This window comes from Manis javanica, chromosome 3, assembly GCF_040802235.1.
Source record: "Manis javanica isolate MJ-LG chromosome 3, MJ_LKY, whole genome shotgun sequence".
NCBI lineage: Eukaryota > Metazoa > Chordata > Mammalia > Pholidota > Manidae > Manis > Manis javanica.
The window spans coordinates 126,404,087-126,416,677 of record NC_133158.1 but is presented as its reverse complement, the minus strand read 5'-3'; the positions used below and the strand labels follow the sequence as shown (position 1 = coordinate 126,416,677).

Below are 12,591 nucleotides of genomic sequence, written 5' to 3'. Positions count from 1 at the left end.
GAGGACTGCAAATGGACATTTTTCTAATTCTAGACATGTTCATATAATTGGAACTGAATCACTGCATTTACTATTGCATTATGGAAAAAAAAGAAATGTTTAAGATCACAATCTAATCTAAATTATAAGATAAATGCAAGTAAAAATATTTTTCATTTAAGAATGTAAAACTGATAGTTCCAGAGTGGTGATGAATATATTATACATATTTATGTGGATCTTACAGGGTGTTTCAAAAGTCCCTGAGGACATATGGGATTCAGTCTCAGTGTGTCTTTGCATACAAATGCAAAGGTTTTTTCTATACTTGTTATAATAAATGCTGAAAATGGCCCACATGTACTTATAATAGAGAAGATATTTTTGTTTTCAAGGTCACTAAATAAAAGACAGGTCACAAATGCCATTTTCTGCATGGGGACTCAGGGACTTCTGGCTCATTCCTGTAAATTAGTTATCCACATAAATATGTATAGACATATATGTAGTATGCAGAGTCATAACATAAATATAGTTAACATTTAAGAAAATTTAGATATTCTACTGGTAAACTGACATATGTATACATTATAACTTGAATTTATTCAAGGCATTTGATTTTTTTTTTTGGTTGTTGTTCAAATGTACCATTAGCTGAATTGTTATTTGTTTCCCAAAGTTGTTAACAAGACTCCTTTATAAAGAAGCAACATGTTTTCCTTGCACATACATTTTTTTTAAACTGCAGTCGAGTAATGAAAATTGATAGCCATAAATAAGTAACTAAATGATGGAATTTTCTTTTTTAGCAATTTTGTTTTTCATTTTATATTGTATAATTGTTTCATTGAAATGGTGTTTTTAAAAAAAATTGGTTCATTTTTTTTTTTTTTTTTACTAGTTAAAAATCACAATGTCTGATATATTAACATATGTCAGCTTGCTACCGGAACCCTATGGGTCTGCCCACCTGTGATGTCATAGTAAGGAGGGGCTTTTCTTCAGCAGACTCCTCCCTCGGTATCTCCTTCATCACCATGGCAACAGCCTTATCTGCCGCCCTAGAGCCTTTTCCCTATAACAGTGAAATCAACAATGACTTGTGTCAGGAGAAATCTTTAACGTAGTATTTATTACAAGATATTCTAATGTTTAAAGAGCAATCCAACATAAATGAAGAGGTAGGCTGCTGCAAGTGAATCTTGAGGCTTTTGGCTGAGGAGAAAACACACAAAATCTGAAAAAAGATTACTTGTGAACTTTTAGTTAGCTACTTTTTAACGTTTACAGCTGACATACTGTATTTAATTTTAACATAGTATTTTATATGTAGAATATATTTTAAGGCAATTTAAATGACAATTTTTATAGTATAAATTTTAAAACACTATAGTTTGCCTGTCATGTTCATTTATATCCTATATAATCCTTAAATGTTTTGAATGCCAGTGAGGAGTCTGGGGAAGGGATCAGGATTAGGGGCTATCACAGAGGGCTTTTGCTGGGTGGTTCCTAGAGTCTGTCATTTTTGAGTGGGTTGGGCATAGAAAGAGTAAAGGTGTCATAAAGCCTCTAAACTTCTTCAGTAGCATTATAGGAATTCACCCAGCTTTGTGGAGATAGTATGAACTTGGTGAAAAAAATTAGCAACTCTCACTATTTTTGAGATTCAAAAATCTTAACAGAATTTTGAAAGTGTCTTTTAGTCAGAGAATGCCATAAATCCAGATGTAAATAAAATATGATTAGCAATTGAGGCACACACACATGTGTGTGTGTATATGTGTATATATACATATATATACACACATATATCTCCCTACATGCTTTTGTCTCATACAAACAGAATTTTGGACTGAAAGGTTTTCTGTCTTTTTAGTATACTGGATTATTAGGTTTTTAGAGTAGATATGGCATAATGGAAAAAACAAAACAAAACATCATCTTCTCAACCCAATTAGAAACATCTCATACTATGTAAAAATTAAATAATCTTTAAACATTCTAAAGGAAAAAAGCTTCCATTTTCTCAGGCCTCTGGGCAGAGCCTACCTGGAGAAAATAATTTTATACTAAGAGCACATACGAATATCTGCGTTATAAATCTACTTAAAATACAAATGTGGCATATAGAGATATCACAGGCAAAGAAACAAAAATGGATGTGTAGGGGTCTGTTGTCTGTTGTCTGAAAGGGAACTAAGACCTTGGGTCAATATTAACCCTAGAAGTTAATAAATAAATCTTGATAGTTTCTATGCAATAAAAAAGGATAGAATTATATAATTATCTTGGGCTCCTACAGGGCTTTAAATATTTAGAAGGAAGGTTTAGTTTATTCCAGGAATCAGAAACATTGTTCAGTTTTCAGGCACTGCCTTTGTAAAATGTAGCAAATGAAAGCTTTTATTTATGGAAACAAAGAAGAACTTTCTATAGAGTTACTGGATTTTAAGATGTCTGAATCTCTTTTCAGTGCTGAAAATTTGTTTCCTTGCTTTGTTTTGACCTAAGAGCTATCATTACTAGAATGGTAATGTGTTATTCCCACGATGGAGTACCTACTACTAGAGATTTTATTTGGCAGATATAACAGCAATAATTTTCATATAGGTTCTGAAAAGTATATATGGCCACAGTCCTTAGAATAACTGACTTTTGGAAGAATAAGGGAAACAATGATTCACTGATAACAAACTGGGGTGCATTAGGATCCCAGGTTTTTTCTTTAATGAAGCAATATGAACTTCCTAAAATAAAAATGTGCACAATTCTGAATTCTGGGAAAAGATATGTTATAGCACTATTAAACTATTTAACATCTTTTCAAAACATACATATTACTTGGATGAAACATTACATACCATAAGCTTAGTATACCTTTATAAGCTACACTCATTTACAGACTAAATATAGTTTAACAAATATTTTTGTAGCTTGTTTTTTCAAAAGAGCAAAATCATTTGTGAAGAATTCTTTCCATGCTCCAAGTTCTAATAATATAGCAATAAACAAAGTGGCATGCTTATATTTAAATTCCTAATATATTTAAAAGAACAAATCTAATGTTACAAGGTATAATTAAAAAAAATAATTCAGACTCTTTTCTTGGGCTAAGAAGAAAATGTCAATTGATAAGCATCTCAAAAATTTCAAATCAGCACTTCAATAAATCATTTATTTGAAATGCTACCAATCCATAAACTACAAATAGATATTTTTCACATGTGCAACTATAACAGCTAGAATTAGCAACAGACATGCCATTTCACTAAAATAAAAACAAAATAAAACAAAAATTAGTCCTTTCATGCTGAACTCTAGAACAAAGCAGTGGTCAGCTAGAAAGGATATATAATAAACACATGCGGTGCTTTTTATTTCTTGCAGAAAAACCCACCAAAGCCAGGGTCAGGTCACTTTTTTGAAGGCAGTGCCACTTTTTCTTCAAGGTTACACCTACTACCTGAAAAGAGTCATGACACCCATGTTAGTGCCTGCTAACAATTTGTTTTCTCTATAGCCTTTTAGCTTTTGAGTTATTACCCCGTGGGCCACACTGTTTCACAAGTGTGGTACAGTCCAAGAACAGAACGGGAAGGTCTGCCACAATGACATCTCCATGCTTCCAGGTATAGTGTCTTAAAACCACTGCCAAGTCAAGTGAACACAATCATGTATCAAAGCAAGACTCCCCCAGATTGTACTGCCGTCTCCACCTGGTAGCTTAAAATCGAGCTGTGTTATTTATGGCTTGTCCATTTATCTTGTGGGATAATGCTTCTAGAATTCCAGACCTGGCTGATACATGACTTGGCAATTCATGAAGCTATACAGCTTTGCTTATCAGCAGCTTTGTAGGACTGACAGGAATACAATGGTACAGGGTTTTGTTTTGTTTTTTTCCTTTTTTGAAGTCAGTGTCTTAAAACATTATAAGAATTGTATACACATGATTAACCAAACTTCAAGCTCAATTTTCTAAATATAACCCCATGAAAAGGTCAATGTTAATCTATTATTTGAAACAACACAGGGACAGCAAAAATGAAATACACACTCAAGCATATAAGTGGATTTAGATTACATTAAGCCTCTATACTTTCATTTCATTCTTAGCAACAACAGAAAAGAATGGGGAAAACTTTATAAGTTGATTATCATATTGTGATGCCTTCCAGCAATTATTTCAGCCTACTTATTTGCAGGTAATACTTCAAAATTATCTTTTCCTGCTCCTTTGTTGAATTTCGTGAGGTATTTCTGATTGTTTGGAAAACAGTATCAGCATAAGAGGAAAATTCTATTTTTCTTGGTGATTTGCTGTACAATATTCTTTGATATTTCTCTTTTGTTTCTTTTATCATTCTGTTTCCTCACCAATGAAATGCAAAATGATAGCTTTTCTAATAAATAACATTTCTTGAGAATACTCTTTCTATTAACTTGTAAGACTGGACATAAATGAATGAAACACAGGGAGTATAGCAAATGACATGAACATTTATTAAGAAAATTTGGGTCCACTGCTCTTTTTTTAAATACAGAATAATATAAATAAGAAACAGATTACACAGTATTGGAGGTCACAGGACTTTCTCAGGCTGGGCACCAGGCTGTGAAGCGACCAGATGTCTTCAGATGAGGAGGTATTGGCTCCAGGCCTATCTCAGAGAAGGGAACTAAATTATTTGGAGAAGCTACTATGTGCTGAGCACTCTGCTAGGTGCTTTATGTATTTTTACTTATTTGATGGCATGAGAGCTCTGTTTGGTACAAATTACCTTTGCTAGGTAGTTTGGGACATTGGCCAAAGCCTCAAAACTAGTATGTCTAGGCCAGGAGAGACTCCAGACCCTCCTCCCAGCCAGGGTGCTTCCTTTTCTTCCACACTGTTACTTGTTCTTCCCACTGGCTGAGGCTGGGGGCTCTCCCAAGTCACTCCCGCTGACTGTGTACACTGTTACCACACATGCACGCTGTTTATGCCACTCAAGTTCTGGGCAGCAGCCACTGTTCAGCACAAGCACACAGTCTGGATCTAAGCAAACACTTTTTGAGAAATACTTTGCTCAGTCTGCAATGGTCAGTAAGAATCAGTCACCCATAATTTCACTCATGAGCATTTCTAATAAAATGTTTTTGTTCTATCTTCATGGAAAACTAACCTAAGCATTTCATGTGTACACACTATTTTTTTTTACTGTAGATCTTATTAGTTGTATAAGCCTTAGCATTTCTCTAAGTCGTATTAAGTGCTAACTCAATGCTATCGAATGCCATATTTACTAAGATTTTCCTGAAACCTATTTTGGGTGCATGAGATACTTAAAAGTATCCAGTTCCAAGGTTTCAAGATTATAGCATATTTATAAACAGTTTTCTAGCTGTAGATTTTGTTACCATTACTATCCTGTTTATAATCTAAAAACTATTTTTATTATCCCTAATCTACCAAGAGTCTCTTTATCAAAGATAAAAAAGAAGCAATGGAGATATGTTAAATTAGGAGAAAAGTAAAAGATTATAATACTAACACCTCTGCTAACTCCAAATTATCTAATATATGAATTTAAAAAATCTTTTTGTTCTGATTTTAAAAATTAATACATGCTGTTGTCAAAAATTGGGAAAAAACAGAAATAAGAAATTAAAAATAACAACCCTGACATATTCAAGCATTTTTTCTAAAATTTTATATTTACAATACTGGAGACAAAACAGTTTTTTTAGGATGAAGTTTTAAGGATAGGCAAATTACCATCAACTTTACATATATGAATTCATTGAATACATTTCTTCATATATACATACATGTAAGCAAACACCTACTACCAACGTCATTTTAGCAACATTACTTGAAATGAAATGATACTTACTTTTGCATATGCTAAAAAATTATATATCTCATAAATTCTGTACCATGGACTTAAATGCATCTGCAGGAAACTGGCCAATTTCAGATGGCTGTTCTTGTCTCTAAGGTGCCGAGCCAGGATAACCTTTTACCTGGGAAAGTAAATGTCATGGCAAGTGTCATGCTCTCTTTAAACTCCCAACTCCCAGCACGGGACAATGTCAGAGTGATGTTTCCAAGTATCCTCCAAGAGCTGGTGGTCCCTGACTACCATATCCTGTCTTTTTCTATTTCGTGTGTTCCTGTAGATTTATTTCAGTGTACAGGAGGGTTCAGACTAAGCTGGTTCTGTCACAGTTAACACTTAATTCAACCTCTCCCACCCCAACCCCCAACAGGATGTTCTGTAAATTTTGAAAGTGGTACAAAAAGAACTAAATCTGGGCATACTGGTCAATCCTTGTTTCTAAACATCCAGAAGGAAGCACAGATCTAGATGTAAACAGCTGGGAAGTGTGGACAGAATTCTCTTTTCTTAACTAGAGATTCATATGTGTAATCCACAAATCGTAATTAATTCACCAGTGGTTCAGTGATCTGTCTGTCGCTGGAAATGTGATTTCTGATTCCTTACTAAGGGAGAGCCACGTTGCAGTGAAGACACGATGCCTCTCTATTTAAAATAGTGACACAGGCGTTTTAAAGAGAGGGCTTCAATGGACCCTCCATAAATTTCTCCCTGCCTTACTTTTTCCCCTCTCCAGCACTGTTAGTCCAGCTGACAGGTGCAGTCTTCACAAGCCACTACCTTCTCTAAGATGTCTTCTGAGAACAATGGGGAATGACTCCAATTACCAAATTACCTCCGTGCTCTCAGCTTGTAGTGTGCGCTGGTTGGCACTTTTTGTTGTGCCCTTCCAGACTGTATATGGTTGGGGAAGCAGGAAGGAGAAGCTCGCGGGTAACAGTCTCTGTGGTCTTGAACTCTAAGCCTTCTCCGAAGAAAGTGGCCGGCGTTCCGAGCCCACCGTCTGTGCACTCGCTCTCCTCATCTGGCGGGACCGGGGCAGGCGGACATGTGGTGTCCTGGGCTCTAGCCCTTCTGCCTTCACGGGCCCTTCCTCCGTAAAAAAACATTAAAAATTGTATTTTTGACTGCACTGGTAGAAAGACAAATATAATCTGCTTGGATTTATTAATACATACTCATCATAATAGTTATTTTGGGGGTCCTGATTTTAGGAGAGATTTAAATTAAAACACTTTTAAAGGCCCATAAAATATCTTGGGCTCCATGAACTGTGTCCACAGGGCCTGGTGTGTAAGCTGATCCTAGGTTGGTGTCCTCCCAACGGCCAGTGCGGATGCCCTGGGGCTGCTCTGTCACTCCCCGAGGTCTTTTGCGGCTGCAGGGCACTTCCAGATGGGGTAGAGGGGGGGCTGTTCCCACCCTAACTGCTGGAGAAGGCTCCTGGCTACGGCTACTGCTGTTTTTGTTAGGATTCAGGAAGTCTCTCCTAACAGTACTCACAACTATGACTGGGTGCCAGTTGCTAACTTTCATCTTGTAGGGCCTGAAATGTGCTCAGGAAAGCTGGGACATTTGGGCCAGAGGCAGAAAACGATGGATGTGAAATCATCTGACTCTTAAATTAAATGTAATCTCTCCACCAAGCAACAGGCCTACTCCCTTCCTTCTCTCTTGCCCCAGGGTGTGTTTCTGACCATCCAGGAGTACTTCTGAGAAGCTGAGTCTACCTGGGTCTTTACTTTCATTAAAAAAAAAAAAAAAATCAGGCCTCAGTGACCAGAGCCACCAGTTGGTCCCAAAGCACTCCTCCCCATTCCTTCCAGGTACTCAGTGGGCCACTTGAGAAACAGAACTGCCTGAACCCAATATTCCTGTTGTGCATGCAGGTTAGGCTCCTCCGAGGGACCTTGTTATAATCCTTTATTTTGTAAAATGTTCTTTGTATCTCCTCAGTGAAACTGCTTTGTATGAGCAAAGATGGTGCTTATTTCTTTAGAAGCCCTTTGCATTATTTGGTATAGTAATAGACACTCAAGTTTACTCAGTCAATACAAGCACTGGATACCTTTTCAAATTTATTTAACATACTTAAATCACATCATAGGGACATTTTAATAGAAGGTGATTCTGAATTAAGTAGATGGTCTTGATTAGACATTTAGAGAGACAAAATAGTTTTAAGCATCTAAATAAAGATTCATTGAAATTAATAAAATGTTGCTAAGTAAAATGCTTACAATTTGCTCTGAAGGATAAAGACTTGCTTTTAATTAATGAGATCCTTTTGTCCACAATTTACCATTTGTTTGTTTTTTTGAGAAGTTAGACATTCCCCCATCTCATTCTCACTGAGTCCCTGAGGCTATTTGCCCTGTTTGCTCAGCAAGCTTTCTTGACCAATGGTCAAAGCGACAACAGCCAGATTCTCAGTCATCCACGACCAGTTCTGAATTAGTAAAGCTTTACTGTCAGGTTTGCTTTGGTTAATGTGGTTCTAAATTATACTTGGAAACTATTTTATCTTAAAATGGATCATCTCTATTAGCTCAACTTTTGCTATCTAGGGTGGTCTGGCTTAAAAAACTTGTTTTCTTGTGACCTTGTCTGGCCTTATATTGAGGATGACATAATATGTATTTGATGATTAAGAAGTAAATGCAGAATGAGGTGTTAAGGGTTTTTTTTTTTGTATGATAAATCCCAAATTTGTTATTTATATTTTCACAATTTATAAATTTGTGTTTTTATAAATATATTTAAGAGGCCTTTGATGAGTGTGTGAAATATGTAATAAAAATATAATCCTAATTAAAATGATATTCTTGTTATTTTCAATTTCTTGTTAACTATGATGATTTGCCAAATAGCCACTTCTTGGGTTGTTTTTAAGAAAAAGGAAAACAACTAAAAAAACGAAGTCCTACAGATTATTGTGCCATTCCTTTTTTTCCTGAAAAATGTGTCCCAAAATACAAGTACTCCAGGCTGTTTGAATCTTACTTGCACAAATGGATGGATGTCCCAACACCCAAAAGAAATGAAACTGTTAGGAGAATCATGCATCACCAAGCATGAGTAGTTGCTCAGACTTGCTGAATCAGTGGTGTTTTGGGAAAAGAAGGAGGTGAGACACAACCTCTTCCTGGGAGGAATTAGAAGGGGTCTTGAGGTCTGATTTCTAAGTGCATGGAAGCAGGCAAGCTGGTGGAGTATATAAAATCTTAGGACGCTGAAGGTTGGTAGTAAAGAGACTTGGGAGGAACCATGTATAAAATTTGGTTTCTTTATCATTCCTGTCTTGTCCATACTTTGTATGTTTAGAAAGTTTTCCATAGTGAATATAATGAATAAGAATCGTTGTAGGTATATAAATATGTGTTAAAGACCATGAAATAGTATCTTCAGATTAATACGATCACCTGTGAAACTCCTTTACTTATCAATGATTAGATGCATCCCCCAACTTCTTGTGTCTAGTAAGTAAAATATATACCAAGTCAAAAAACAAGTCTCAGGAAAGAATTTCATCCCCTTCCCAAACTGGAGGCCTTTAAATGTTGAAGGTAGTTATCTAAGAGCAGAGATTGAATCTCCACCCCCTTTTAAAAACAAACGGAAAGACCATGCAGTAAATATATTGTCATCAAATAATTGAATTTGCAACAGCAAATTTATCCAGATGTCATGAGGTAGAATTACACTGTGTCCATCTTCATTCTAGAGGACAACTAATAACTAGAGAACTGGAATTATTCTCCTTTATGAATGTTTCAAGTAAATTCTCTTACTAATTTATGAACAAAGGTTGTGGCCTTGGCGTCTGACACTCAGGAGCCCTCTTTGCGGCTTTCCTCATTCTCTGACAGGTGCAAGTGTTTTTACCAGCTTGTTCCTCAGTCATCAAATGCCCCAGTTTTGTTGACATGACTTAGAACAAGTAAATTACAGAAACTAGGCTAAATTCACAAGCTACTAGCAAAGAAGATCTCAGCTAAGGTACTCCACCTGCCTGACCTGCCTGAAACAGCACTGAGAGAGAAGCTGAGGCCTTGAGAGTTCCTATTCTGAAATTTTGGATTGGGTTCTGGCATTTCTGCTTATCTTGACAGTCCTTGGGGAGTCACTGGCTGAGTGGTTTGGCTCCTCCCTAATGCCTCCGGGTTCCTTGAGAGGGGGTGAATAATCTCCCTCAGCTCCTGGAGGAGAGTTAGGGAAAGTACAGCAAGGCCCTGGAGGTGGGAGTCCCGCTCAGTGTGTGGCCAGGCGTGATCAAGGGGATTAGCCCCTGGTGGAGCAGGTGCAGTCAGTGGAAGACCAAAGGGATGGCCATGGGGCATGCTGGCACCAACATGGGGACTGCAGCCAAGAGACAGGAGTTTCAATCCCAGCTCTGCCATTTTTAGGTCATTCTTTCTTAAGACCTCATTTTACCTTCTGAAAATAGGGTAGGAATACTATGTATCTGCTTCATAAGTTTGTGAGAATTAAATAAGAGTATCTATGAAAACACTTCCACAGTGCCTGGCACATGATAGGTACTCAATAAATATTAACTGACTGAATTGTTGCTGCTAAGCTCGGTTACTGCTGTGGGGTAATTGTCCTTATGAGATAGATGGCAAAAGAAGCAATATTATATTTGTGAGATTCATCCATGGAGGAAGTAGCAATACCTATTACATTCTCAGTAATCCATGAACTGAATATGCCTCAGTTTAGCCATTCAACTGTTGATGGACATTTGTTTCTGGTTTTTGACTGTTGTAGAAAACACTGTCATGAACCTGAGTTTAGAGGCCATACGAAACACAAGAGGGGCAAACAACTGAAAAACAGATGTGAAAAGAGTAAAGAGACGTTAATAATAGCAACAGAGGCAGAGAACAGTCACAGTATGGATAAGAGGTCTTAACCATGAGCAAATTAAGAGGAAGTCTGAGTCTCTGCAGCTAACAAGGGTTGGGATGACCTAAATCAAAAGGGACAAATAAGGTACAGAAACCAAGAATCAAAAGCAAGACTGGGATGCTGAATCTAGCTACCAGCAGATAACGATGAACCAGTTTCTCATGGATTAGTAATTGTTATTGGCTGAATTGTCTCTCCCCAAAATTCATATGCTGAAGGTCTAACTCCTAGTACCTCAGAATGTGAATGTATTTGGAGACAGGGTTTTTAATGAAGAGGTGATTAAGTTAAAATATGGTGTTAGGGTGGACCCTAATCCAGTATGACTGGTATTCTTACAAGAGGAAATGAGAACACAGAGGGCAGACCACGTGAGAACCCCGGAAGGACACAGCGTCTGTCTATGAGCCGAGGAGAGAGGCTTCAGAAGCCAACCCTGCCAACATCTTGCTCTCCAGCTTCCGGCCTCCAGAATGTGGGAAAATAGATTTCTGTTGTTTAAGCCGCCCACTCTGTGGTACTTTGTTATGGCAGCCCTAGTAAATTAGCACAGTAACTAAGCAACTACCTATGAAAGATTACAACGTGTTTTACTTTTGTACCTCAGTAAACTTTAGAAATATCCAAAGACAAATTCATTAAAAGGATTATTTTAAGCCTTTCCATTTTACTGCTTTTGTAATTTCTAATCTGACTGAAATGACTTCATAGGTATTGAAAACGAGAACTTTTGAGCCTGGGGGGCCACAGTTGGCCATTATGGTGGTGTTTGTCAGGGACTATGACCTACTAGTCGGGGAGAATGGCCTAAAAGAAACTCAAATGAAGATTGTGTCTGGAGTGGTCACCCAGGGCCAACAGAACTGTGTGTTCTCAAACTGAATCAAGGTTTTAGCCACATAACCTCAAATTATCATTTGGAATTTCTTGAAAAGAACTTCTTGAGAAAAAAACAAATTTCTTTTGATTTTGAAATAAGACTGCTCTAGGCAAGTTATTTATTCCCAATGAAAAGTCATTAAATTGTATTCATTTTAGAGACTTTAATTAGTTAAAATACATATCAGTTAAAATGTAGTTGATATGCATATAAACAGAACGGTTCAAATAGAATAATTAGAAAGTTATCATGTATCACAGGTGGTTGTTTTTTCTTTAATTTTTCAGAATCTCTTGGAAATACCTCTGCAGCTGATTTTGGGGCAGAGCTTACAGCTTGTCTCCAGCTTTCAGGTACAGCCTGGACTGTCTGTGTGGTGACATAACCTTGGAATGACTTCCACACGGGACTTTAAATGAATCCGTACCCCTGGAGAGCCTCAATGTTTTAAATAAAGTCAGTTTCCTTCTTTCTAATCGCCATAAATCTATACTCACTCTGTGGTTATGCACATGACAGACCTGTTCATTTACTCTTGTGTCAAACTTTCTGGCTCAAATCACAGCCCTGATTAATTCTAAGTGTAAGACATTGTTTTAAATGCCAATAGATACATGAAATTTGCTCTTCAAGCTACTACTTAAGTGGTTATTTTAAAAACAACCTCTCAAATCTCCCCCCCGCCCCACAGTATGTATTGACACCCATGAACATGAGAGGCTGGCCAGGTGGACAACCAGGCAGGCCATTCAGCTAGCCAACATTCTAGTGGTTTTGAAGCCAGCATCTCTGTTGTGCCTAAGCTTGTGCCCCATTCTCTGTATTACACATTTCCTTTTTCAGAGGTTCTCCTTCAAGTGACAAAGCAGAGGGGAAGGAAGTAGTTGTTGAGTTTCTGCCTTGCCTTGGGTATTATTCCATTTTGCTATCAACTCC

The 12,591-nt window shown here is 37.2% G+C and overlaps 1 protein-coding gene across 15 annotated transcripts in view; it reads right to left on the bottom strand.

Moving 5' to 3' along the window:
* The window catches only part of PEX5L (peroxisomal biogenesis factor 5 like), a 207,114-nt gene that overhangs the window by 79,047 nt on the left and 115,476 nt on the right, over positions 1 to 12,591 (bottom strand). For 6 of the 15 annotated variants that reach the window (XM_073232021.1, XM_073232025.1, XM_073232014.1 and 3 more), the window contains one exon: positions 950 to 1,054. The exons of 3 other annotated variants lie outside the window; for them this stretch is intronic. In XM_073232021.1, the coding sequence (XP_073088122.1) occupies positions 950 to 1,054 (105 nt within the window). Of the gene's footprint in view, positions 1 to 949; positions 1,055 to 3,379; positions 3,446 to 4,552; positions 4,644 to 5,858; positions 5,989 to 6,699; positions 6,836 to 12,591 lie in introns of those variants that run through there. 6 more of the 15 variants (XM_073232015.1, XM_073232017.1, XM_073232018.1 and 3 more) reach the window with 5 other exon arrangements.